Source organism: Muscardinus avellanarius, assembly GCF_963383645.1.
Source record: "Muscardinus avellanarius genome assembly, chromosome: 14".
NCBI classification, from domain to species: domain Eukaryota; kingdom Metazoa; phylum Chordata; class Mammalia; order Rodentia; family Gliridae; genus Muscardinus; species Muscardinus avellanarius.
In genome coordinates this window covers 34,598,449-34,625,189 of record NC_137800.1, presented here as the reverse complement: position 1 = coordinate 34,625,189, position 26,741 = coordinate 34,598,449, and the positions used below count along the sequence as shown (strand labels likewise).

The following is a 26,741-nucleotide window of genomic DNA, read 5'->3' as shown; positions in this document are numbered from 1 at the left end:
TGAGACAGGAGGACTGTGCAAGTTCAAAGCCAGCCTCAGCTACTTAGGCTCGCAGCAACTTAGTGAGACCCTGTTTCCAAATAAAATATAAAAAAATAGGTCTGGGAGTGTAGCCCAGTGGTAGAAAGTCCCTAGGTTCCATCCCCAGCACCACAAAAAAAAAAAAGAAAGAAAGAAAGGAAGAAAGAAAGAAAGAAAGAAAGAGCTCTAGTCTTTGAGCATGGATTGAAAATGAGGGGGACTAGAAATGACTTACAAAGCTTTAAATCAGTGCCACCCAAGAGAAATATAATATGAATCACATAAGTAATTTTAATTTTCTAGCACTGATTAAAAGTAAAAAACAACCGGGCATGGTGGCACGCTTGTAATCCCCGTGCTTGAGAGGCGGAGACAGGAGGATCGCGCTGGTTCAGAGCCAGCCTCACTGGCTTAAGAGATCCTGTTTCCAAATAAAAAAATATAAAATAGGTCTGGGAGTGTAGCCCGGTGGCAGAAGGGCTTCCAGGAACCCCAGTACCATCAAAAAAAAAAAGTAAAAAACATATGAAAGTTGCTTTAATAACATCTCATTTAATCTAATATATGAAAAATGTTATCCAAATCTCAATATATATATATATATTATTATTAATAAAACCATTTACTTTTTGTATTGTCTTCTAAATCGAGCCTGTATTTTATAATCATAGCACAGATCAATTCAAACTAGCCTATTTCAAGTGCTCAATAACCACATGTGGCTACTGGTTATGGTACTCAACAGTGCAACTCAAGTTCTGGTAAATCTGTTAAAAAATGATTGTATAAAAAGACTGTATCAGGCCGGGCGTGGTGGCGCATTCTTGTAATCCCAGCATTCGGGAGACTGAGACAGGAGGATCACGGTTTGCGGTCAGCCTCAGCTAATTAGTGAGGTCCTCTCCAACTCAGTGAGACCCTGCTTCAAAATAAAGAATTAAAAACTGGGCTGGGGGTGTAGCTCGGAGGTAGAATGACCCTGGGTTCCATCCCCAGTACCCCCTCCACAAGGACTATATTAGAAATTACTGCCACATTCTACCTTAACAGTTTGACACTTGAAATGGTCATGCTTATTCTAACTAAAGGGATGGGAATGGAAATAACACGGTAAAGGACAAGTGCAAACTGAGATTTCTATGACAACCAGGGGAGGGGAAACTTCTAGATATCCTGGAAGTAGCTAATGGAGCAAATAACCAAACTATGACCAGGAAGAACTTGCAGAAGTGAGCATTGGGATGGAAGTCATGTGGTGCAAAGGAAGTAATCTGGCTGCCAGCGTGGAAGATAATAACGAAAGTGACCCGATCAGAGAAGTACGTGAAAAGGAGCGTATGGTTATTATTCTTTAGTTAACTGGGGGCACGGGGGTGCGGGACATGTGTTATTAGGAATTAGATTCAGAGATGTCCAATTACAGAAAGATCAAAGGAAGAACGACAGTTTGGGGCCGAAAGGGTGATGGTAAGGAGGGCAGGTAAACTGATGTTGAGGATGAGAAGAAACACCTAGGAGGAAAAGCTGCTTCTCCAAGGTCGCAACATGGAGCTGCCTTGCTAGCTCCAAAAAGCAGGGGAGAAGAAAATCACTTTGCAGCCCTAAAGGCAGACAAAATTTTCCTCCTCTACCACCACCCACCACCCGGAAGTCCCTGGAAATAAGTGCGTTTTTTCTTCAGCACTGAAGGAGAAACACCAGGACTGCACCGGTTGACGCTTTAGGAAAACACAGCCCCCCACCCCCCACCCGCCCCAAACCAGCAGTGATAGCCACCAGCCCTCTTCCTCGGCGGCCTCGCCTGGCCCCGCATATTTACGAGCCCGGACTCACCCAGGACGCACGCCCTGGGCCCGCTGCAGCGATGGCCGGTCGCCTTCTGCAGGGAGAGAAGAAGGAGAGACAGACGGGGATGTCACGGAACGCCAGAAACCGTCCCTACAGCCTCGGCCCTAGAGCTGGCTTCGGGAGGCGGGACTTCCCTTTCCCCGCCTCCGCTGGCACAGGAAGCACTTTCTTGGCCTGAGTGACAGCGCACTACACCAATTGCCGCTCCGGAACTTTACGCCTTTTCTCAAAACGTAAGTGAGGGGCTCCTCTTCCTAGTGGAGAAAGAGCTGGGGGCGGGGAGAGAAGCAGCCAATAAAAAATGCAGTAAGTGGCAAGGGGCGGAGCCTCCTCCGGTGCCGCCCCTCAGCCTCTTCCGAGACGCCCGTGCGCCCCTCCAGCCGCTTGGGCACCCTAGCCCACACCCCATCGATCGCTTCTGGGTGCTGCAGAGGGCCGGGTTTACGGCCGCGAAGAGAGACTTCCCACCCTGCAGCCGAATCGCGGAAGGGGAACGCCCCGGCCTCGGGGCCACTGTCCTGGCTTTCTCTCGGTTGTAGCGACCGCTGTCCACCTGGGAGGCGCCCGGCGCGATGGGTGCCAACGAGGACCAGGAGGTGAGTCCTCGGGCTGGACGCCCCTTTCCCCGCGGTTTCTAGGTAGGGCAGCTCGAGGCCCCGCACGTGTGTCCTTCGCACTCAGCGCCTGGCCAGGGTGCCTGGTTTTTACTACTGGTGCCCAGAGGCCAAGCGGGCATGAGGTCAAGCAAACATGAATGGGTACGAGTCCTCCTCGGCCTCTCCTGCCCCATATTTTTTTTTTTCCTTTCAGTTTTGCAAACCTGGGACTCTATCCAGAATTTCTTATTAACAAAGATGAGTATCCTTGGAACACAACCCTAAGGTGCTTGGTTCCGCATAGGTCCCGTGAGTTGCTTAGTACTTGTGTACTGAGTTTTGCTGACTTGGAAAGAGATCACCTTTAAAATTTAAAATCCGTTGGCTGGTAGAGAAAGGGTTAATTGAGTTAGTTAAATTTCTGGTGAAGGGAGATAAAAGACCCGAACATCTCCATCAGTTAGTTGTCCCGTGGATACAAAGTTTGTTCTGAGCATAAATGTACCATCTGAATTGTAAGGTTTATGTTTGTTTTCTTGCAAAATGTCAGTGTGACATTGAATCATATGATAGAGTTGAAGAGGAGGCCATCGGTAGGAGAACCTTCTAACTCTGTAGGGTGTGTAAATGAGGAAAAGTGTCTACAGTGGTAAAGTGAGATTCCCAGGGATATACGGCGAGTGTGTGGCAAAATTGGGATTAGGACACAAGTCTCCTTGGATAGCAGATACTTAGTTTATTTGGAATATATTGCTTGAAAACATTTTCTATGATGGATGTAATAGGATTTCTGGGTTGAAAGTTATCTTTAAATGTCCCCAAGCCCAACAAACTAGTTGATACCTGTCTAAAATATTCTTACCAGTGAGTTTCTAAATGAAGGCATTAATAGTTCTGACTCCTGGGGATAGGAGAAGGAAAGATTAGTCAAGGGATACAAAGTTACAGTGAGATTGAAGAATAAGTTCTGATGATCTGTAACATGCTAAGAGTGATCATAATTAGCAATAAACTAATGTATATTTTAAGCTGGAATTTCAAGTGTTCTCATCCACAGAGAAATGGTGAATTGAAGTGATGGATATGCTAATTACCTTAATCAATAATTCTATAATATAGACATGTATCAGAATAGTAGAATTGTATTCCATAATGGTTAAAAAAGTAGTGGTCTTCTTGGAAAGAACACAACATACAGTGTAATGTTTCTCAAAGTTTGACTTGTGGGTTACCACACATGGTTGTTAGAAGCCTGTACTTTACCTCAGACCTACTAAATCTTAATCTCCACTTTTAAAATTACTATTAGCATGTTACTATACAAGTTAGTGAGTTTCATTGTGACATTTCCATGCATGCACATATCATATCTTTATCCTGTCTACCCTTCCTCTACCCTCTCTTCCCCTTCTCCCCAATTCCCTTCCTATCCCCTAATAGTTTATTTTATATTTTCAGATTTTTTTTGTTGTTTTCACACATGAAAGAAAATGTGTATTGGGCCTTTTGTGCCTGGCTTATTTTAACATGATGTCCTCTAGTTCCATCCATTTTCCTGCAAATGATATGATTTTGTTCTTTATGGCTGAATAAGACTCCATTGTGTATATATGCCCTATTTTCTCTGTCTCTTCATCTGTAGACAGGCACCTGGGCTGATTCTGTGTCTTACTTGTTGTGCATAGCACCTTTTCTTTCATGTATACCTAGGAGTGTTATAGCTGGATCATATGGTAGTTCTTTTTTTTTTTTTTTGAGGACCCCCCATATTGTTTTACATACTGTCTGTACTAATTTACATGAACTCTTCATTTTAACAACAACAAAAAGTTCCATTCTTTTCATGATAGATGCCCAGTTCTTTGAAGACAAATTTCTGTCCAATTTTTAAGACCTCATCATGCATCCATTCATTTTAGTTCCTTCTGTATCCCAGAATAGGATTTATGGATAGATTCTAAGTTTATAATTGTAGCATCACACTGTTTCCTGATTTACTAACAACTGACATCCTTTAATGCTTTATATAAAGTGACTTTTCTTTCAGCTTCTACTTGTATATTTAGTACCTAAGAGGAAATTCTACTTACCCATAGAATTTCATCATTAGTTTATTTTTGGAGAACTTTCTGGATTCTTATTTTGCCAACAGCATGATTCACTGTCTCATCAAATTATCTTCCACAGAGTTAATAAACCTGCCTTTACTCTTTTTTTGTGTGTGCGTGTGGTACTAGGGGTGGAACCCAGGGGCTTTCTACCTCTGGGCTATACTACCAGACCTATTCTATAATTTATTTGGAAACAGGTCCTCACTTAAGTTGCGGAGAGCCTGTATAAGTCATTAATTAAAATAAAGGAATGGACTAAGGGCAGAAAGAGTAGTAGCACTACGTTCTGAGTAAAGTTGTTTGTTCCAATCTAATCTTGTTAGTTGCCCATGACTCCAGGTTGAATGCTTATATTTTTTTTCAATGAGGATAGCAAGATAAACTTATGGAGCTTTGCTAAAATGTGGATAGACTATATTCCGTGCTTTTCTCTAATAAACCAGTTGAGTTATCCTCCCCAAGGAGGATTGTTTAGATACCTCTTGTGTTACATCTACTTGATAAATCTTACAGATTAGTCCTTACTCTTCCAGGTCGTCATATACTATGTCTTTAATAATGTATTCTAAAATTTTGTTCATGTAGATCAAGGTTGCCATATTTAGTTTGTTGAATTCATGACATGGATCTTTTGAAAAAACTGAAACATCTACCCAAATCAGTCTATCTTTGCTTTTCAGGATTTATCAGTGATCACTAACAGTGACTTAGAGTTCTCATTTGTAAGGCTGTGTGTGTGTGTGTGTGTGTGTGTGTGTGTGTGTGTACACATGGAATTAAACTCTGGCATTCTACTTCCAGGCTACTACCCCAAAGCTCTTTTTTAGGTTGCTGAAGCTATCTTGCAACCTGAGATCCTCCTATCTCAGTCTCCCAAATATATTTTTCTTTGCAGGTCTATCTCCCATCTTGAGTAGATCTTATCACTTTTCTTCTTAAAGTTTTTTGTTGTTGTTATTGTTGTCCTTAACTGTTCTTTAGCTTTTTATCATTCTATGGAAAGGATTGCACATATAAATAATATGTGTAAAAAATGGGAAATTATTGTAAATTATATATATCATCTCCAGATTTAGTGCTTTTTCTCTCCCAGGCTACTTGTTCTCCAGTAGATAAGAGTACATGCAGTAGAGTTGCTTTATTTTTATGGTTTTTGTTTGTTTTGAAGCAGGGTCTTGCTAAGTTGCTGAGGCAGGCCTTGAACCTTTACTCCTTCTATCTCAGCCCCCCCAAATACTGGGATTACAGGACTGGGCCACTACATCCAGCTTCTGGAGTTGCTTTAAACTAAATCTCTTGAGATGGGAAGGAGGAAGTATGATGATAGGTCTTCTTCAGAGGATAGATGTGAGAATAAAGTGAGATGATACAATGTAAAATGCCTAACAGTGTCTGACACTTAGTTTTGAAGTATTGTCAGTGTGTTTGTAATGTGTTGGTATTTACCCATTCGTCACCGACATCTAAAGCCATGTAAGTCATCCAAGTTTTACAGTTGAGTGGGCTTAAGTTAGAAACTAAAAGTCTATTTCTAATCCATTTATACCACTAAACAAAACTCACTGATCCTTTTCTTTCAGATGGAACTAGAAGCATTGCGTTCTATTTATGAAGGAGATGAAAGTTTCCGGGAATTAAGTCCAGTTTCATTTCAATATAGGGTAAGACATGGCATGAATAGGTATAACCTACTGCTTTGCTAGAAAAATAAAGATTGCTAAGTGTATTGATTTTGTTGTTTAAATTTATTATGTCTTTGTATTTTTTTCTTTTTTTTTTTTTTTTTTTTTTTTTTTTGGTGGTACTGGGGTTCCTGGAAACCCTTCTACCTCTGGGCTACACTCCTAGAGACCTTTTTTTTTTTTTTTTTTTTTTTTTTTTTTTTTTTTTTTTTTAATTTGGAAACAGGATCTCTTAAGCCAGAGAGGCTGGCTTCGAACCTGCGCGATCCTCCTGTCTCCGCCTCCCAAGCGCAGGGATCACAAGCGTGCACCACCACGCCCGGCGGTGTTAACTATTCTTAACATTTGACACCTTACTTGCTCTCTCCCTCACCTCTCATCGGTTACCCATCTGGCTTCTCCTTTAGGACCCAACTCAAGCCTCCTCATATTTGACTCATGTCTCCTATCTCTGCCCTGACTTTGAAGCAGAATGAACCATTCCCCAAGTCTTCATACCTTATGCTGTTACTTTTAAACTACTGTGCTGCAGTTTAGTGAGTCAGCTAAATGACTTATTTCCTTTGAAGACAGGAAAGGTCTTGTCTCTATATCTTCTATACCTAACAGTGTGAGACCTGCGGCAATTTGTTTCTAAATACACCTTGAATAAAGATTTCATGATTGTTCAAAGCAAATCACTTTTGTCACTTTTTAAATATCTCTGTATTCAAAACTAGCAAAACTGGTGCCATCCATTATGCATGTAGTCAACTTATACAGGTATTTCCATATATCCCTAAATTTATTTAGTTGATTTATGAGTCTCACCTTATATTGTATGGTCTAAGATTGAGAATAAAGTGCTAAGGATGAAAAGCTAGTAGACAGAAAGTAAAGTTAAGTAATAATTTGAAACGAAAAAGTTTAAATCTTGCCAGACATGGCAGCCCACGCTTGTAATCCCCGCGCTTGGGAGGCAGAGATAGGAGGATGGCGCAGGTTTGAAGCCAGCCGCGCTGGCTTAAGAGACCCTGTTTCCAAATAAAAAGTATAAAATAGGTCTGGGAGTGTAGCCCGGAGGTAAAAGGGTTTCCAGGAACCCTAGTACCACCAAAAAAAAAAAAAAAAATTACAGAGAAGATTAGCATAATCCTGTACCAAGATGAAATGCTCTTTCCTGAACTGTTTCAGGGACTCTTCCATATAGTTTTATTAGGAAGTCACCATTTTTCAGCCACCAATCCAATAGCTGATTCAGGCAGAGTTATTAATGAATGCTAAAAACCTTTGAGTAAAAGGTTCTTGAGAAGGTATTCACACCATTTTGTAGTATTACTCCATAGATTACTTCTGAATTACAAAATGAAAAGGTACCTTTACATTGAAGAGTTCTGGAAAAGATCACCATGACTAAGTGATCGAGCTTGGTTTCACCAATGATGCTTTCAGCAGATCTCTTGTACCTCCTTAGATAATGCTGAGAGTATACCACATATTACTTTTCCTTACTAAAATGTTTTAACTGGAATCTGAACAGTCCAGATCTCAGACTTCACTCAGTAAAACTAACCAGGATCTTCAGTGTCTTAAAAGACTTTTAAAAAGCAAAGGAGAAGACTGGGAACCATTCTGAATCAAAGTTTATGTAATTTTTTTTTTTTTTTTTTTTTTTTTTTTTTTTTTTGGTGGTACTGGGGATGAAACCCAGGGGCCTTCTACCTCTGGGCTACACTCCCAGACCTATTTTATATTTTTTATTTGGAAATAGGGTCTCTTATGCCAACTGAAGCTGGCTTCAAACCTGCGCGATCCTCCTGTCTCAGCCTCCCAAGCGCGGGGATTACAAGTATGCGCCACCACGCCCGGCTATATTAACAAGTGTTGAATTTCTTGGTTCTGATAATGGTCTTGTGGTTATAAAAGAGAATGTCCTTAGATACTTTATCCATTATGTATGGTGTGTGTGTGTGTGTCAGTATCACTGAATTAAACCCAGGGGTATGCTACTTCTGAGCTATACCCTTACCCCTCTTTTTCTTATTTATTTTGAAACAGAGTCTTACTAAGTTATATGCACTGACCCCTAACCTGTGATGCTCCTATCTCTGCCTCCCAAGTACTGGTGTTACAGGAATGTGCCACCTTGTGGCTTACCCATATATATAGTTATATTTGGTACTGGGGGTAGAACCCAGGGGCATTTTATTCCCAAGCCACGTCCTCAGCCCTATTTTATTTTTATTTGGAAACAGGATCTCACTAGGTTGATGAAAGTCTCACTACTTGCTGAGGCTGTCTTCAAACCTATGATCCTCCTGTTTCAGCCTCCCAAGTACTGGAATTGCAAGCATGCACCAAGCCCGGCGTAACCCATAAATATTTGAAGACAATATTTTAAATGGTTCAACAGCAACAACATCCACACGAAGACACATGCTTTGAGGGATTGGGAGTTGATTCTGAGGTAGAAAGAAAATGAAAGTAAATGGAGCAAAAAGTATTTGGTAAATAAGTATTAACAAGCATCTATTATACTACTTCATTATTAAGATTTTAAAAATTGTAAATAAAAAGAGGAGCAAAAGAAACAAACATTCTAAATTATTCAGGAATCGCTTTTCAGCCAAGATTTAAAACAATGATAGGTTTAATTTAATAATTTTTATTTATTGATTTAATAATCTAATAGATTCAGATTAAATCTATTTTAAATCAGACAAGGCTTTTCTTTGTCTTTTCTCTTTTGTCTTTTCCCTTTTTCTGTCAATTTTATGCTTTGTTTTCTGGTCTCTTCGGATCACACTAATGAATATTGCCCTGTTTTTTCTGCCTATTATGATTCAACTATTGAAAAGCTTAAGATAAAAATAAGGAGTTTCAAGTTCATGGATAATTATTTTGTCTATTGTCTTCTCTTTCCTCCCAATTGACATCTTCTCTTCATCCTCAGAAAACTGGTGAAAGCAAAAAAAGGCAAAATGAGTAGCCTTGGTACTGGAGAAGTGGTGGGCTGATTGAGAAACTGGCTGGTGCATAAACTAAACCCGCTAAGACAGGCAGGAACTAAATTAAAGTTATGCTTTCTTTACATTCCCCTGGCCCTGGCTCAGTCTTATCCTGAAACCCTGCATTTCTGATCTGAACATGACTATTAGAAAGAATTATTTTAAGAATCATAATTTAGTACTCTGTCTTTTTATCACTTTTCACAAGCCTAAGATTTCCCTTTTCTTCAGATAGGTGAAAATGGTGATCCCAAAGCCTTCTTAATAGAGATTTCCTGGACAGAAACATATCCCCAAACACCTCCAATTATATCTATGAACGCTTTTTTTAACAACACCATGTGAGTAGTTTTGTTTTCATTGTTCTTTCATTTTACTCTATACTTTATGTTCCTCTTAACAGTATGTTTGTTCTGCATTGTAGATCATCAGCTGTAAAGCAGAGTATATTAGACAAGTTACAGGAAGCTGTGGAAGTTAACCTTGGAACTGCTATGACCTATACATTGTTTGAATATGCTAAGGACAATAAAGAACAGTTCATGGAGAATCACCATCCCATAAATTCTACAGTGAGTATATGGTTATTTTCTGCCAGATTCTTTTGTTTTGGTTTTGGTCTGCTAGTAATTAATTTTCACTTGTTAATATTTGTTGAGACTTTGTGTTAAATTTAAAATGGGAATTATATCTGACTTAAAGAAGAACAATGAACTTTAGGTTAAACCTATTTATTTTATTTTGGGGTTTTTTTTTTTTTGTTTGTTTTTTGTTTTTTGTTTTTGGTGGTACTGGGGTTTCTGGAAACCCTTATACCTCCGGGCTACACTCCCAGACCTATATTATATTTTTATTTGGAAACAGGGTTTCTTAAGCCAGCACGGCTGCCTTCGAACCTGTGCGAACCTCCTGTCTCTGCTTCCCAAGGGCAGGGATTACAAGCATGAGCCACCATGCCTGGCTAGGTTAAACTTTTTTAACCTAGATAAAATGAAATTGTATCCTCTGCATTTTTACCTTTCATCAAAGACTAAAATGCTTCTTATGCTCATAAAACTGAGATATAGAATCAAGTATTTTTAAAATTTACTTAATGTCTTTTTTTATGTATTTGTAGTACTGGGCATGGAACCCAGGGGCATTTTACCTCTGAGCTACATCTCCAGCCCTATTTTTATTACTTATTTCAAAACAGGGTCACACTAAGTTGTAGAGGGCCTCACTAAGTATCTGAGGCTGACTATGAACCTTCGTTCCTCCTGTCTTCTCAGTCTCCCAAGTACCGGGATTACAAGCGTGCATCACCACGTCCAGCTACTTAATGTTTTCATAAAGCTTAGAGAGCGAAACGTTTTTTTGTTTTGTTTTGTTTTGTTTTGTTTTGTTTGTTTGTTTAGTACTGGGGATGGAAACCATGGCCTTTTACCTACAGACTACACACCTAGGCCTATTTTATTTATTGAACCTAGAGATATTCTACCTTCAAGCTACATCCCCAGCCCAATTTAACTTTTTATTTGGAAACAGAGTCTCACTGGGTTGATGAGAGTCTCACTACTTGCTGAGGCTGTCCTTAAACCTATGATCATCTTGTCTCAGCCTCCCAACTAAAGAGATTACAGGCTTGTACCATCATACCCAGCTCTCTCTATATTTTTTATTTGGAAACAGAATCTCACTAAGTTGCTGAGAATCTCACTAAGTTGCTGAGCCTGGCTTCGAACCTGTGATTCTCCTGTCTCAGCCTCCCAAGTACTGAGATTACAAACATGCACCACCACACCCAGCTAAGATTTCTTATGTATTACTAAAATTGGCATGAAATTGCTTTCTCCATGAAGCTTATTACTTTGTTGTAAGAAGCCATGCCATAGTTCAATTTGAAGGTATTAGAACTTAAGACGACTTTAATGAATAGAAAAAATAGTTGTTTTATTTCTGGAGTGGAGTAGTTTTAGGAACTAATTATCTTTTATGACCTTAAGCATCTAACATAAGTCCTCCCTGCACCCCAAGCCTTGCACTGAAAGATTTTGAACAGTCACCATTAGTCGAGCTTTATCTAGTGAACCGTAATGTAAGCTCTTTGGCAACAGAAGCTACATCTTCTTCGTGAGTGGTTAGGGCTTCCACACTCAACAGAACACAGAGAAGAAAATGCAGAGGCAGTATGTGAGCAGGGGAGAGTGTCCGCTAGGTCTAAGGGCCATCCTACCTGGTTCAAACCTCGCTGCATCACTTGTTAACTGTGTTCTGAGGCAAGTGTTTCTTTAGTCTCTTTGTGCTCCATTCCTCATTGGTAAAATGGGTGTTATAATAGTATCTACCTTAAAAGAATAAATAATAGTCTCTACCTTCAAGAATTGTAGTAAGGATCAGATGAGTGATAGATAGAAAACATTTATAGCAATACTTGTCACCTAGTAAGCATTTTAAATTCTAGCCATCACAAATACTAACTGCACGAACCCACATGTCTCAAAGATTTCTCAGGAATCCATAATGTTCTAGATAGGTACCTGTTTAAATTTCCAAGTAATAGCAAGTTAATTGAATTATAAAACTATCTTAGAACTTCAAATCTTCAACATAATGCAGATAACCAGATCTCCTTCCTCACAGTTCTGGTTTTAACTATTGCATTAAAATTAAATCTGATGTGAATTTTTGAAACACTGAGACCAATCATGTGTTAAGGGTACCTGACTTAATGAATAAATAATAATAATAATAATAGGATTTCCAGTTTATTCAGTCTAGATAGTATCAACCCATTTGAGAATTTAGATGTATTTAGTGCAATTTAATAAGTTTTAAGGTATGAGTCTCACAGTCATTTTTCTTTTTTTAGACATCTATAAGCAATATCATCTCAGTCGAAACTCCTAATACAGCCCCATCAAGTAAGAAAAAAGACAAAAAAGAACAACTTTCAAAAGCCCAGAAACGGAAGCTGGCTGATAAAACAGGTTTGTTATTTTTTGTCTTTTATAACATAGATTAATAGATTGCTTTTTAGTGTAATATGGATGCTTAATATATTTAGAAGATTAATATTTCACATTTTGTTCTTGGAACATTTAGATCATAATAAGCAACATTGTAAATATGTACTACTACTTCATCACAAGAGAAAATAATCATTTGTAAAAAGGTAACTAAATAGCCAGGCATGATGGCACACAATCGTAATCCCAGTACTTGGGAGGCTGAGACAGGAGGATTGCAAATTTGAAGCCAGACTCGGCTACTTAGTAAGGCTCTCAGCAACTTGGTAAGACCCTGTTTCCAATAAAGTAAAAAATAGGTCTTGGAGTATAGCCCAGAGAAAAGCTCCTGGGTTCCATTCCTAGTACCACAAAAACAAACAAACAAACAAACAAACATAAAATAGGGCTGGGTGCATAGTCATGTTCTGTTCCCGGAACAACAAAAAAAAGGAAAAAGAAAAAGGTAAGTGAGGGGTAAATGAGTCTAGAACATTGAAATGATATATGAAAACATCATGTGTCTCGTATACTTTAACATGTTTGGGTTTTTTATTTGTTTACTTCTATGACAGGTATGTGTATTATTAAAAATTGTGCGGAAGTTGGGTGTGGTGGTGCAAGTCTATGATCCCAGTGTGTGGGAATATGAGATAGGAAGATCACAGGTTTGACGACAGCCTCAGCAAGTAGTGAGGCTTATCAACCAAGTGAGACCCTGTTTCCAAATAAAAGTAAAATAGGGCCAGGTGTGGTGGTACACGCTTGTAGTCCCCGCGCTTGGGAGGCTGAGACAGGAGGATCGCAGAGGTTTGAAGCCAGTCTCCACTGGCTTAAGAGACCCTGTTTCCAAATAAAAATATAAAAATTAGGTCAGGGAGTGTAGCCCAGAGGTTGAAGGCCCCTGGGTTCCATCCCCAGTACCACCAAAAAAAAAAAAAAAAAGTAAAATAGGGCTTGGGATGTAGCTTAGAGGTAGAATGCCTCTGGGTATAATCCACAGTACCACACACACACACACACACACACACACACACACACACACACACACAATTGTGTTGAATAGCTGGGTGTGATGGCATCTGCCTGTAAATCCAATATTTGGGGAGACTGAGACAGGAGGATCACAGGTGTTAGGCCAACCTCAGCAACTAAGACTCTGTTTCAAAATAAAATACAAAAAGGGCTGAGGTGTAGCTTGGAATGGGGTTCAATCCCCAGTACCAAAAGAAAAGAAAGAAAGAAAATAATGTGTAGAATATATCTTTTACTTGAAAACAGTCTAATATCATTAGTATGATACACATCATAAATAACTTTATATTTTTGTTTGTAAGTTTGGGGGGTTTTTTGGGGGTTTTTTTGTTTGTTTGTTTGTTTTTGTTTTTGCAGTACTGGGGATGGAACCAGGGGCATTCTACCTCCTAGCTACACCCCCAGTCCTAATGTTTATTCTTTATTTTGAAACAGGGTCTCACTGAGTTGCACAGGACCTCACTAAATAGCTGAGGGTGTCCTAGAACCACGATTCTCCTGTCTCAGCCTTCCAAATGCTGGGATTACAAGCATTCACCACTACATCTGGCTTGTCTGTAGTTATTTATACAGCAATAATTATTTAAGAATAAAATTTCTCTTTAGGAAAGGATTATAAGCTCCAACTCATATCATCATTATAATAATGTTTGATCATTTTTTCTTTCTTTTTTTCTTTCTTTCTTTTCTTTTTTTTTTTTTTTTTTTGGATTGAACCCAGAGGCATTCTACCCATAGCCCAATTTTATTTCTTATTTGGGAAGAGAGTCTTGCTGGGCGATGAGAGTCTCACTACTTGCTAAGGTTGTCCTTGAGTCTGTAATCCTCCTGCCTCAGCTTCCGGAAGTACTGGGATTACAGGCATGTACCACTATGCCTGGTTCTTTTTCCTTATTTAACCTGGAAATTTGCAAACCAATATCAGTCTGTAAATTTTTCTGTTAGGTGTTTTATGTTATATTTAATGTTTGTCTGTGGCAGAATAAAAAGAAAGAATCCTTATGTTGGATCCCAAAAATACATTTTTAAAATTATAATGGTTTGTGAAATAAAATTCTAGGAATGTATTATACCTCATGTCAAAGCAACATTAAAATACAACTGAAGCCATAAATTGTTAGCCATAACAGTCTGTTTTCTAGAATTTTTGTTAATCTTTTTTTTTTTTTTAGAATTTGATTGGTACAGTGTAATTATACATTGTACTAAGAACCAAAGTGATACATTCATATATGCACATAACATTCCCTCTGCAACCTACCCCACTGCCCCCTTCCTCTCTCCCCATAAGTGCTAGCAAGATTGCTAGTGATACTTTCATCTATGAATATAACATTATTTGGTCTTCGGTTACTCTCTCTTTGTAATCTCTTAGCATCTGGTTATTTACCTATTGCTTTCATGCATAATGACCTATTACTTATGATTACTATCTTTTATTGCTAGGTCCCTACCTTCATCTCTTTTGTGATACCCACCTAAATTAGTCATTGCCTTTTTTTGGTACTAGAGATGGAACCCAGGGACATTCTACCTCCAAGCTACACCCCCAGTTCTATTTTATTTTTTATTTTGAAATTTAGTTGCTGAGCCTGATCTCCAACTAATATCTCCTGTGTCGGTGTCGCACTCACTGGGAATTCAAGTGTGCACCACCACACCCAGCTAGTCATTATCTTACAATAGAAGTGTAGGGGATAGTGACTTGGAGATTTCATTCTAAATTGAACCTCAATGAGATAGTCATGGTAGCATTTTAAGCAAGTTTTAGTTAAACAGAATTAGTAATCTGCCACTGTGCCCCTTATCACCAGTAGCCAGTAGGATAAGATTCTTACTGGCATGAAAGAAAAAGACCATTAGCATCTAAAATTGAGATCCAATAATACTGCTTTTTTTTTTCCTATAAGAATCATAGTTTCTGGTTTTTCTTGCTATAAAATTAATACACATTGAGCCAGGCATGGTGGCTTATGCTTATAATCCTAGTACTTGGGAGGCTGAGACAGGAGAATCACAGGTTCAAGGCCAGCCTCAGCTACTTAGTGAGGCTTTCTGCGAACCCTGTTTTAAAGTAAAAAATAAAAATAGGACCAGGGGTGTAGCTTAGAGGTAGAATGTCCCTGGGTTCAACCCCCAGTACCACAATAAATAAATAAATAAATAAATAAATAAATAAATAAATAAATAAATACAGGTTGAATAGTCTTCATTTAAAATGCTTGGGACCAGAAGTGTTTGTATTTTCAAGTTTCTCAGATTTTGAAATATTTGCAGGCTTCCCTCATCTGAAAATTCAAAATCTGAAATGATCTAAAATGTAAAACTACTCCAAGAGTTTCACATTTTGAAAAAATTTTTGATTTTTAATTTTAGATTAGGAATGCTCAGTCAGGATAATGTACTTGTTTTGAGTGTAGATTTTGATGACTTAACAGAATGAGGCACATATATATATATATGTATATGTGTGTGTGCGTACATACATATATATATCACTTGAAACAAAATCAAGTTGTTGAAATTAAAGAATTTTTTTGATTATTTTATTAGTGCATTACAATTATACATCATAGTGATGTTCAAAGCAATAAAAACATATATGCACACAGCTCTTGGTGTATTTCCATACACATGCTACCCTGTTCTTTAAGAACATTTAAATAGTAACGTATTTGTTAAACTGTTTTTAAACTTGAACATTATTCTAAAAAAACAAAAACACTTCTTAAATCAGTGTATGTAAATTTTCATGAGTTCATTTCCAAGCATTCTCCCTAAAGTAAAGCTCTTTTTGAAGAATGTTAAATAAGTGAATAAATTAAACAAATTGACATTTACCAAAGCATGGCCAGTTAATACATATGTTAACTAGGCCTCTTAGTCTTGAAGCCAAACATTTTTTAACAAGGCACCCTGTGCCTGGCTTCCTGATGTGAAACACTCAGGAAATCTTGAACTAATACTGCTTCCTACTTAAGTAAGGAGTGACAGTATCTAAAGCAGAATTGCGCAAATGTATGAAATCAATAAATTGATCTCTACTCGCCTATATATATTTTCCTTGATAACAAATTTATCTTGATTGGAAATAAGGTAAGTGTAAAAAGGGGATATATGTCAAATACTTTGCAAGTATCTCCAGGAGATTGGTGCTTTCAGTTCACAAAGATGATAAACTTTTTCCAACTTACTATTATTTGATTTAAACTTTTAAACTATTTGTTATATACAGAAGTCTACAAAATTTTATTTGTAACATGTTAATTAATTTATACTGGCCAGTCGGTCTTAGAAATAAAGTCACTGTATTTTATCTTCCAGATCACAAAGGGGAACTTCCTCGAGGTTGGAACTGGGTTGATGTTGTGAAGGTATATAATGTCTATATTCTACTCTTCAAAATTGTTATTATTGTTGTCATCAAATAATGAAATTTATATTTTCTGTTTCCCCCCCTGCAACCTTTGAAATTTCCTGGGATATCTGTTTATATTTTTACATTCAGCATGTAAGTATATTCCATATTCTTTGCTTCCTATTACCCTGAATTTTAAATTTTCTTTTCTTAAATAATGTAAAATCTATAGAAGTAAATTAACACTACAAAAACATAGCCATTTATATAAGTACAATGAACTTATGAACTCAAAAATGAACATGCTTAACTATGACTAAGTTTTGTGTAAAATTAGACAACTAGTCATGGAAAGAAATACTTAATCTTCTAGTAAAATCTTCTAGTAATAATCTTCTAGTAAAAATCACTCTAAGTTCTTAATTTTTTTTTTAAGTACAGATCTTAAATGCAGTGCCTAATTGTCCACAGAAGAAATACTTAATCTTCTAGTAAAATCTTCTAGTAATAATCTTCTAGTAAAAATCACTCTAAGTTCTTAATTTTTTTTTTAAGTACAGATCTTAAATGCAGTGCCTAATTGTCAAGAAAGATTTTCTGGCTTTGTTGTTTAAAATTGCTTACCCTCGCTGGGCGTGGTGACACATGCTTATAATCTCAGCATCTGGTAGGCTGAGACAGGAAGATCACGGTTCGTGGACAGCCTCAGCTACTTAGTGAGGCCCTTTGCAACTCAGTGAGACCCTGTTTTATTTATTTATTTATTTTTATTTTTTTATTTTTTTTGCGGGTCTGGGGATGGAACCCAGGGGCATTTGACCTCCGAGCTACAGCCCCTGCCCTATTTTTTATTCTTTATTTTGAAACCGGGTCTCACTGAGTTGCAGATGGCCTAAGTAGCCAAGGCTGTCTGCAAACCACAATCCTCCTGTCTCCGCCTCCCGAATGCTGGGATTACAAGCATGTGCCACCACACCCGGCTTATTGTGAGACCCTGTTTTAAAATAAAGAATAAAAAATAGGGCAGGGAGAGTAGCTCAGAGGTAGAATGCCCCTCGGTTCCATCCCTGGTACTGCAAAAAAAAAAAAAAAAAAAAAAAAAAAAAAGAAAGAAAAGAAAAGAAAGAAAGAAAGAAAGAAAGAAAGAAAGAAAGAAAGAAAGAAAGAAAGAAAAGAAAATTGTTTACCTTCTATTAATTTTTCTGTGAACCTTCCTTAAATTTTTCTTGCACTATCTAGTTTTAAACATGTTAGACTGACAGTTAACATAGTACATTAGTTCTCTTTGTAGAACTTCATGAAATAGGTTTTGTATGCAGTTAGTGCCACAACTACTATAAGAAGTATTTAATGTGACCCGAGTAAAGATTAGTATTTTAATAAAGACCCAGAAAGAGGAGTAATTTATAAATGAGCAGATTCCTGAAGTTTATTTTAAAGTCAGCTATCGTCCATAGAATGTATACTAGAAAGTATTTTAAATAATCTTGTACTTACAGATGTAGTACAAAAATATTACCTGGGCGTAGGGAGCCATGAGGTATGATCAGAATAAAGGTACACAGTGTGTCCTCATCCGTTCCTGGACAGGAGGCTGGTCCTATAGAAATGTCTGTCTGGATGCCGCTTAAGTGGATTCTCACGTACCCAGGCTCCTGTCCACTGAGGTTGGTGGTACCCGTGCTGCCCCAGGTGTATCCGTGGGTAGCTCACCAGCCGAAGGGAGCTCTTTTCTCAGTCAGCACTGCTTCCCCAAGTGGACCTCGGGGAAGTGGGAAGAAAAGTCACCTGCCTGACCTAAAGGGAGTGAGACACTCCTCCTTCCTTAGAGCCAAGAGTTGTTTGTTATTAAGAGAATTTCCAGGAGCCCACATATGCACACAAATTAAATTTTTAAAAAATGAAGCAGACTGGTGGTGTATCTCAGAAGTAGAATGCCCCTGGGTTCAATCCCCAGCACTCCCCCCACCAAAAATAAATGTTACTGGGTTATCATATGATGGTATTATTTTTGTTTTTACATGACTGAGATTTCTCACTTGTAATTTCAAATGCAATAGGTAAAGCACACTATTTTTTTTAATGCTCCTTAGGGGCCTCAGGTTTTTTGTTTTCTTTTCTTTTCTTTTCTTTTTCTTTTTTCGGGTCTGGGGATGGAACTCAGGGGCATTCAACCTCCGAGCTACACCCCTAGCCCTATTTTTTATTCCTTATTATGAAACCAGGTCTCACTGAGTTGCAGAGGGCCTCACTAAGTAGGTGAGGCTGTCTGCGAACCATGATCCTCCGGTGTCAGCCTCCTGAATGCTGGGATTACAAGCATGTCACCACACCCAGCTATGGGGCCTCAGTTTTCTAAAGTGTAAAGAGTTCCAAAGTGTTTTCAGAACTTCTACGCTTAGTACTTTCTGCTTTTCACAGCTTCGCACATTCTCAGAGGGTGTCTCAGTAACTGGATGGTCATTTTAATAACCATCATTTGAGAATCTTGTCTGCCTTACTACAGATTTTCCAACCTCTGCCAAAGTTTTTTTATCAGGAAAAATTATATAGTCTTTATTCATGTTTTCAGAATTATACTTTAAAAATTTCTTGAAGCCAGGCATGGTGGCGCATGCTTGTAATCGCAGCACTTGGAAGGCCGAGACAGGAGGACCTCACAGGTTTGAGGCCAGCCTCAGCTACTTTGTGAGCTTCTCAGCAACTTAGTGAGAACCTGTTTCCAAATAAAGTATAAAATAGGTCTGGGAGTATAGCCCGAAGATAGAAAAGCCCCTGGGTTCTACCCTCAGTACCACAAAAAACAAAAAAAAAAAAAAGAATTTTTTTGTCTGGTTTAGATGGCAGATCTTTTGTTAAATGATTGTTACTATTTAAAGAATTTCTTATCTCTTGGACCAGCATTGTGGCTCAGTGACAGAGAACTCACTTAACATGTGCAAGGCCCTGATTTGAATCTCTGGTACTCGGGGAAAAAAATTATTGCCAAAAGGGAACAAAAAGAAATGTCATTGATTTTATAAATGACAAAATGACACCTTTTACTTGTACAGTCTTGGTTCTAACTTATTTTGGGGGAAGCTTCAAAGGATATGTCTTTATTGAGGTTATATTTTTTAACCTGTCTACCCTAAAGTGGAAACATATTTACATAATGGGAAAAGCTATAGATAACTTAAAATTCTTAAAATTCAAGTTATTTGAACCTTATTGCCTATTGTTATTTAGTTTTGACACCAAGTGAATATAATGAATTGAATACTATGATCATTTAAACTTGTTGAATATTTTTTTTTTTAATAGTTAAGCAAAACAGGCTCTAAGGATGACGAGTAGCACGGGGAATTTGAGACAAGACAAGAGCATCCTTTAAGAAGTCCATCAGCTTTCACTGCTGTTTTCTGATATTGAAATGGCTTTTTATAAAATACAGTCTTTTTGTATGTTTCTTACATAAAAATTGTCAGTGGAAAGTTCATGAAGAGATCTGGTATTAAATTATTTTCACAAACTTGCCTTAATAAAAGGTATAAATGTTACTGTTTAGTATACTTTATGAAGCCTGTTGAGCTTTATAAATGGACAGCTGTGAGGAATAACATTCAAGTGTTGATTTATATGATCTTATTCTAGTGGATATGATCATTTTTAAAGGAATATGAGGACCTTTTCAAACTGTCATACCAATAGAGCAGAATATTGAGTGTACACTTGTTCCACAGCATGATCCATATTAATAGACTTTTCATTTTAAAGTCTTTTTCTCTTCTTCTTTGTTTAATTACTGAAGCATAAATTGCTTCAGAGAAATTTAAATACAGGTATTTGAACTTTATATGATATTCTTTATAGTTCCTTTTTAATTTTCAATGATGAACTGCTTTCCTTTAATAAATTGATATTTATTTACATTTTTCTCTTGATTTCGGTCAACATGCTTGATCATGAACACTTTGAGTGAGATCTGTAATAGGAGAATATAAAACAAATCTGCCAAATACAAATACATCAGAAAGCATTTGAATAAGTGCTGGCTCTTATTTAAAGCATTTCTCTTTGCTGCATATACCAGAATGGGAATAAAAGATGCCTTAATATTTAATTTTTGTATTGTTGGAAACAATTTTAATAAATTCCTATCTATCTGTTATTGTGATGTTTTAGTTGTTGGATAACAAGTGTTTAAATGGGTTTAATATAAAACCATTTTAAGTCTTGTTATTTTTATAGTGTCATTAAGTATTCACATGTATTTCTCAACCTCTTCTTTTAATAATATACATAGAAATATTTCAAATGCTGAACTGTTAAACATGCTTGATTTATTTTTTCATTAATAGTGGAAACTATTGACTGTTTTACTAGGAAAAGTCATTGATGTTGATATGTGATTTACAGTGACTTTGTATATCCTCCCCAGCTTTAAGAACTATTGTTGTACACATGGAAGGGTAGTTTGTTAGTATGTCAAGTTATACCCGTGCTGCTTGTTTCTGAGGTTTTAAAGAATTATTAATTTTTAAAGAAGTTATGTTAGCATAAGAGTAATTTGAAATGTTTCTGTGGTCTTTACAAAGTTGACCTTGACTTTAGTTAAATTGTTTGAATTATAAAGTAGGTATAATTATAGTGAAGGAGTTTAATCTCATTTTCAAAAGCTGCATCACATTTTGTTTCTTGAATTAATATTCAGATTGAGGACCACTAGAATATGCCAACTTGTGTTTTCAGGGTTGTGTATGTGTAGTTTTGTTGTTGTATTGACTTGTTTGCTCGTGTTTGTTTTTTAAGAAACATCTGGTAATTGAAAATTTTTGTTTTGCTCTGAAGATTTTGAAATTGTTCAGGTTTTTTGTGGTTCATAGATTACAACGAATAATGCTAGTTAAATGCCAATGAACTATTTTTAGTCTTTTTCTAGGAATTGTGCAAATGTCTGGGGGTGATGGTGGCAACAGTGCCTCTTGTTACCGTGTGTGAAACACTTGAACATTTTCACCAATATGGCCATCATCTGTTTCACACTCCCAGTATATTTTCTCAAAGTCTGTTTACTTAAAAATATGTGGAATGACAACTAATAAGCAATAAAGTCTGAATTACAATGATTTTTCTACATGTTTTATTTGAAATCACTTCAGAGAAAATTGTTGATTTTATAAATCTGCATAGTGTGAGAAATACCATCTTTATGGTGTGAGAAATACCATCTCCCAAAAAATTTGCAAAATGTTGGATTAAAACACATGTCCCAAGGCTGGGGATATAGCTTACTAGGAGAGCACTTGCTGAGTGTATTTAAGTTCCTGAATTTTAGCCTAGCACCACAAAAAATAAAAATAAGAATGGTTTTCAAATGAAGTCATAAGAAAGTTTTATCCACAGTCTAGAAGAATTTGAACACAAATTGCAACCTGAAGGTTAAGGACAGCTTTAGTTTTCACAGCTTCAAGAGCCCAGAAGACAGGAAGTGAAGTTCAGGATTGGCCAGGATAAGGAGTCACAGGGAGATGTGTAAGTGCACGCACACGCACACAGACACACGGACCAGACTTACGGCTGAGACCTGTCCTCCAGTGAGGGCCCTGAGCAAGAGTTTCTGTCTTAGACTTGATTCTGGGTGGAGGGTAAAATATAAATATATATATACTCCTCTCACGATTTGTACCCACATTTTCTTTTTTTTTTTTTTTTCTTTTCCAAGTGCTTATTTATTTATTCATTTGCTCAGGAGTTACTAAATGTATAAGAACCATTACATTGCAAACTACATTTGGTAATGTATGGGGAAAATTACTTCTGGAAGCTTATAATTTATCAATGATAATAAATTATTTGATATGGAAACAGATAACAAAAAAATTACCGAGCTTGGAAATTTTTTTTTCCTTTCTGTATCACTGCAGATATATCAGTTTTTTATTTTATTTTTTTATTTTACTTTATTTTTTTATTGGTGCACTGTATTCATACATCATAGTGGGATACAAACTTTTGTAGACATACATGCACACATCGCCCAGTCAGCCCCCAACTGATCCCCACCCCATTCTCTCCCCATCCCTCCCTCCCATGCTTGGCTTAGTGGTTGACATCTAGTATTATAGCAATTTATCCAAAATTAAAAATGATAATCTCACATAACAGTTTCATTTGTCTGATACCAAGCTTTTGATGACTTAAAGATAACATTTCAATATTTCTTTTTACTTTTTTTCTTACCAGAGAATATTTTTTTCTATTTTTTTTTAGGTGAAACTATCATATTTATATATTTATTTTTCAGAAAAAAATCTATCCTAATATGGAATATGGACTCTAGGTACCCAAAACGATCTTGAAAAAGAACAAAGCTAGAAGATATATATTTTCTGATTTCAAACCATATAAAGCTACAATAATTGAAACAGTGTAGTACTGTTCTAAAGGCAGATATATAAACCATTGGAGTTAAATAAAAGCCTAGAGCAAAATTCTTCCCTATATTGTCAAGTTATTTTTGACAAGGTTTCTACGAACATTTGGTGGTGGAAGTAATAATCTTTTAACTAAATATTGTTGAAACATAATAATTACATGGAAAAGAATAAAATTGGACCCTTACATAATCCCATATACAAATATTAACTCAAAATAGATAAAAGACCTAAATATAAATCTTAAGACTATAAACTTTTAGAAGAAAATATGGGTCATAAAACCTCACAACATTGAAATTGGCAGTGATTTCTTGGATATGATTTCAATGGCACAGGCAACAGAAGAGTATACAAACTCCCTAAAAAATAGAAAAAAATATTGTATATCCAAAGACAATGTAAACAGAGTTAAAAGTTACTAATAGAATGGGATAAAATATTTCCAAATGCTATATCTGAAGGTATATTAATATTCCAACTAGAAATCCTAAAAATTAACAACAATAAAGGCAAACAATACAATTTAGAGATAGGTAACAGACTAACATAAATAATGAATCTCCACAGATAACCAATCTTAGTTGTCTGTTGGATGGAAACTCTTGTTTCTCTGGTTCTGGTGTGTGTTACCTATTTCTTCTTTGTAGTTAATCTCTTTGAGTATTTTCTCTAGTGCTGGTTTTGAAGACATAAATTCCTTCAGTTTCTGTTTGTCATGGAAGCTTCTTATTTCTCCATCTAATTTGATAGAAAGTTTTGCTGGGTAGGAAATTTTTGGCTGGAAGTTGTTTTCTTTCAGAGTTTGGAATAGGTTACTCCAAGCCCTTCTGGCTCTCATGACTTGGTTTGGGAAGTCTGGAGTGATTCTAATTGGTTTGCCTCTGAATGTCACTTGGCCCTTTGTTTTTGTTGCCTTTAAGATTCTCTGCTTGGCTTCCACATTGGTCATTTTGACAATTATGTGGCGTGGGGATCCTCTTCTCCGATCCTATCTATAGGGAGTTCTATAAGTTTCCTGGACCTGTGTATCGACCTCTTGCTCTATGTTTGGAAAATTTTCTGCTATTACTTCCTTGAAGAGATTGTTGATCCCTTTGGTTTCACTTTCTTTTCCCTCCTCTATTCCAATTATTCTTAGGTTAGCTCTCTTAAAATGGACCCATATTTCTTCAATATCAGATTCCTGCTGTCGGATATTTTTTTCTAGATTAGAAACTATGCGTTCATTTTTGGAATGATCATCTTCTAAGAGCGAGATTCTGTTCTCCATGTGGTCTAATCAGTTGTTCATGCTTTGAATTGAGTCCTTTACTTCATTAATTGCATCCTTTATCTCTTTTTGGCTCTCTCTGAGTTCTTTTCGAAGCACCTCTATTATTTCTACAGTTATTTTCCTGATTTGATCTTCTAGAAATCTCTGATTTTCTGTTTTATCAGGTTCTGATGTTGTGGGGTTGTGGGCATTCATTGCTCCAGTGTTATTCCTCTTTCCCATGATTTAGGAAGTTTGTGCCTTCTCTGGGTTCTTCTCTTGGGTCACTACGACTTCGCTTAAGGTGCTCTGGATCTCGAGTCTGTAGTATCTCAGACCCCACTACTCCTTTACTGGGTTGTATCACAGAGTCTCCAACCCAGAAAGTCGATAGAGGCTGCTTTAGACTGTGGGGGGTGCCAGGTTGCACGTTCTTCTATGGTGTGATATCTCTGCCACCGCCACTCCCCCACTGGGTCAAGTCCCAGGGAGTACAGTACTGGAATTTCTCCTCTGTGGCCTGCAATTTGACTCACTGTTCTTGAGTACGCAGATGTAGCTGTACTGGACTCGGTGAATTCACTGCTGCTGCCGCTGGTGGCAATATGGCGCCTCTGCCACGCCCTTGGCCGTGAGAATGGCGTATTTTTTCTTCTCTGGTTTTGAGTTCCACTCTGAGTTCCTGCAGCGTGTGCTGAGCTCAGCCACTGGGAGCTTTAGATGCTCCCTGCGCCGAAAGATCCCGCCTGGCTGTTCCGCAGCAGCTCACCTCGGCTTGCTGTAGCTGTCCGGTGAAATCGCCGCTGCCGCCGGCAGTATGGCACTGCTGCCGCCGCGTCCTCGGGCATGAGGCCGGTTATCTCCTCTGTGGCTCTGAGCTCTGTTCTCAGTCCGCTTTCTCTCTGGAGCCTGGTGATTTTTTTTGTTTCTCTGGTGATGGTGTTTTCTGGCTATGAAAGGCGCTGATTTTGTGGTAATGGAGATTGGTTGTTAGCGGGGCTCTTAAGCCTCGCTTTTCTCAGTCTCCATCTTCCCGGAAGTCTGCCACATTTTCTTTACATTTAGATTTCAGTCTAAATTCTTCCCAATATGGATGATCTTAAAAACAAACAAACAAACAAAAAAAAAACAGTGACACCAAGGTTTTAAAGTGGTACCAAATTGATATGGACGAGGCAACTGGTAAAAGGAACACAAATCTGCTCTAAAAGAACCCACCTGTAACTGTGACCTCCAAAGAAGTCCCACATCCAGAGTTCAAGGGATGTGTACACATACCCTGAGTCACAGAATATACCAGGCAGCATGGAGCCTGCCAAAAAAACAAGAATGAGAACCACAGGGTATATTAATATTACCCAGACTCTTAAATAACTTAAGTAAGGAATAAGAAACTTAAAAATTATCAAGCAAAGCTGGGTAAGAGTGTAGCTCAGAGGTAGAATATCTCTGGGTTCAATCCCTAAAATAGGGGTGAGGGTATAGCTCAGAGGTAGAGGTAGAATATCCCTGGGTTCAATCCCCACTGCCACACATACAGGAAAAAAATATTCATCAAGCAGATTAGAAATAGGACCAAACAGGACTGCTCAAAATGAAAAATAGTCACAGGTGAAGGCCAGTATTACATGATTTTTGCTGTTAGGAAGAACTGGAGAGAATATTTCAAGAGGCAATGCCAGAATAAATAATTTTAATAGCTTTGATTTCTGATGAAAACCAAAAGTAAAATTTGTTTAATTCTTCCACCATTTCTAGAGGAATCATTTGCTTGCTGAGTTTCCTGTATAAATCTAATTTCTAAAATAAATTGTCTTAATAGGCTGATGGTGGTGAGAAAATAGACGGGAAATATTCCCACCTGAATAGTTGAAAATAGAGTTAGGGGTTTTAGGAGGGAGGTAAAAAACACCAACGGGGTTGTCAGAGACCACTGTTTTATCCGGACCTGGCACCCTCCGGAGAATCAGCCGGCCGTGAGGGAAGGGACCAACATGCCACGCGTCTGGAGAGTTGCGCATAGTCCTGATCAGCCGGCTGAGTCACGTGGTTGGATCAGAGGCACTGATGTTTTATAGGCATGCCGATTCTCAGGATGTTTGGAGTTTCGAGGCACCTGGAGTCTCCCGATATCTCCACTTCTGGCTTGCCGATTCTCGGGATGTTTGGAGTTTCGAGGTACCTGGAGTCTCACGATATCTCCACTTCTGGCTTCTGGGGTTCCACTGCGAGATCATATGGGGGAGGGACCCGACTTATCACCACCCACCCTCTTTTTTTCTTCCTTTTGTTACTGCTGGACTCTGGAAGGTTTGAAAACATGTTTTCCTGCCACCTTCTGGGCTGTATGTCCATTTCAGTGCCTCTCATGAGGTTTTGGCCTATTGAGAAACTATTGATATTTTAAGCAACAAATCATCTCGATGCTAAGTTCTTCAAAACCAG

General features: G+C 37.7%; 1 protein-coding gene across 1 annotated transcript; it reads left to right on the top strand.

Annotated features, from left to right (window-relative positions):
- Positions 1-2,441: 2,441 nt before the first annotated feature.
- RWDD4 (RWD domain containing 4) lies at positions 2,442-19,961 on the top strand (the record flags this gene model as incomplete). Its single annotated transcript, XM_080710001.1, has 7 exons — positions 2,442-2,465; positions 6,157-6,237; positions 9,477-9,586; positions 9,670-9,817; positions 12,097-12,214; positions 16,592-16,641; positions 19,929-19,961. 7 exons carry the CDS (start codon positions 2,442-2,444, stop codon positions 19,959-19,961), a joined length of 564 nt encoding a protein of 187 aa, XP_080566127.1.
- Positions 19,962-26,741: the final 6,780 nt, after the last annotated feature.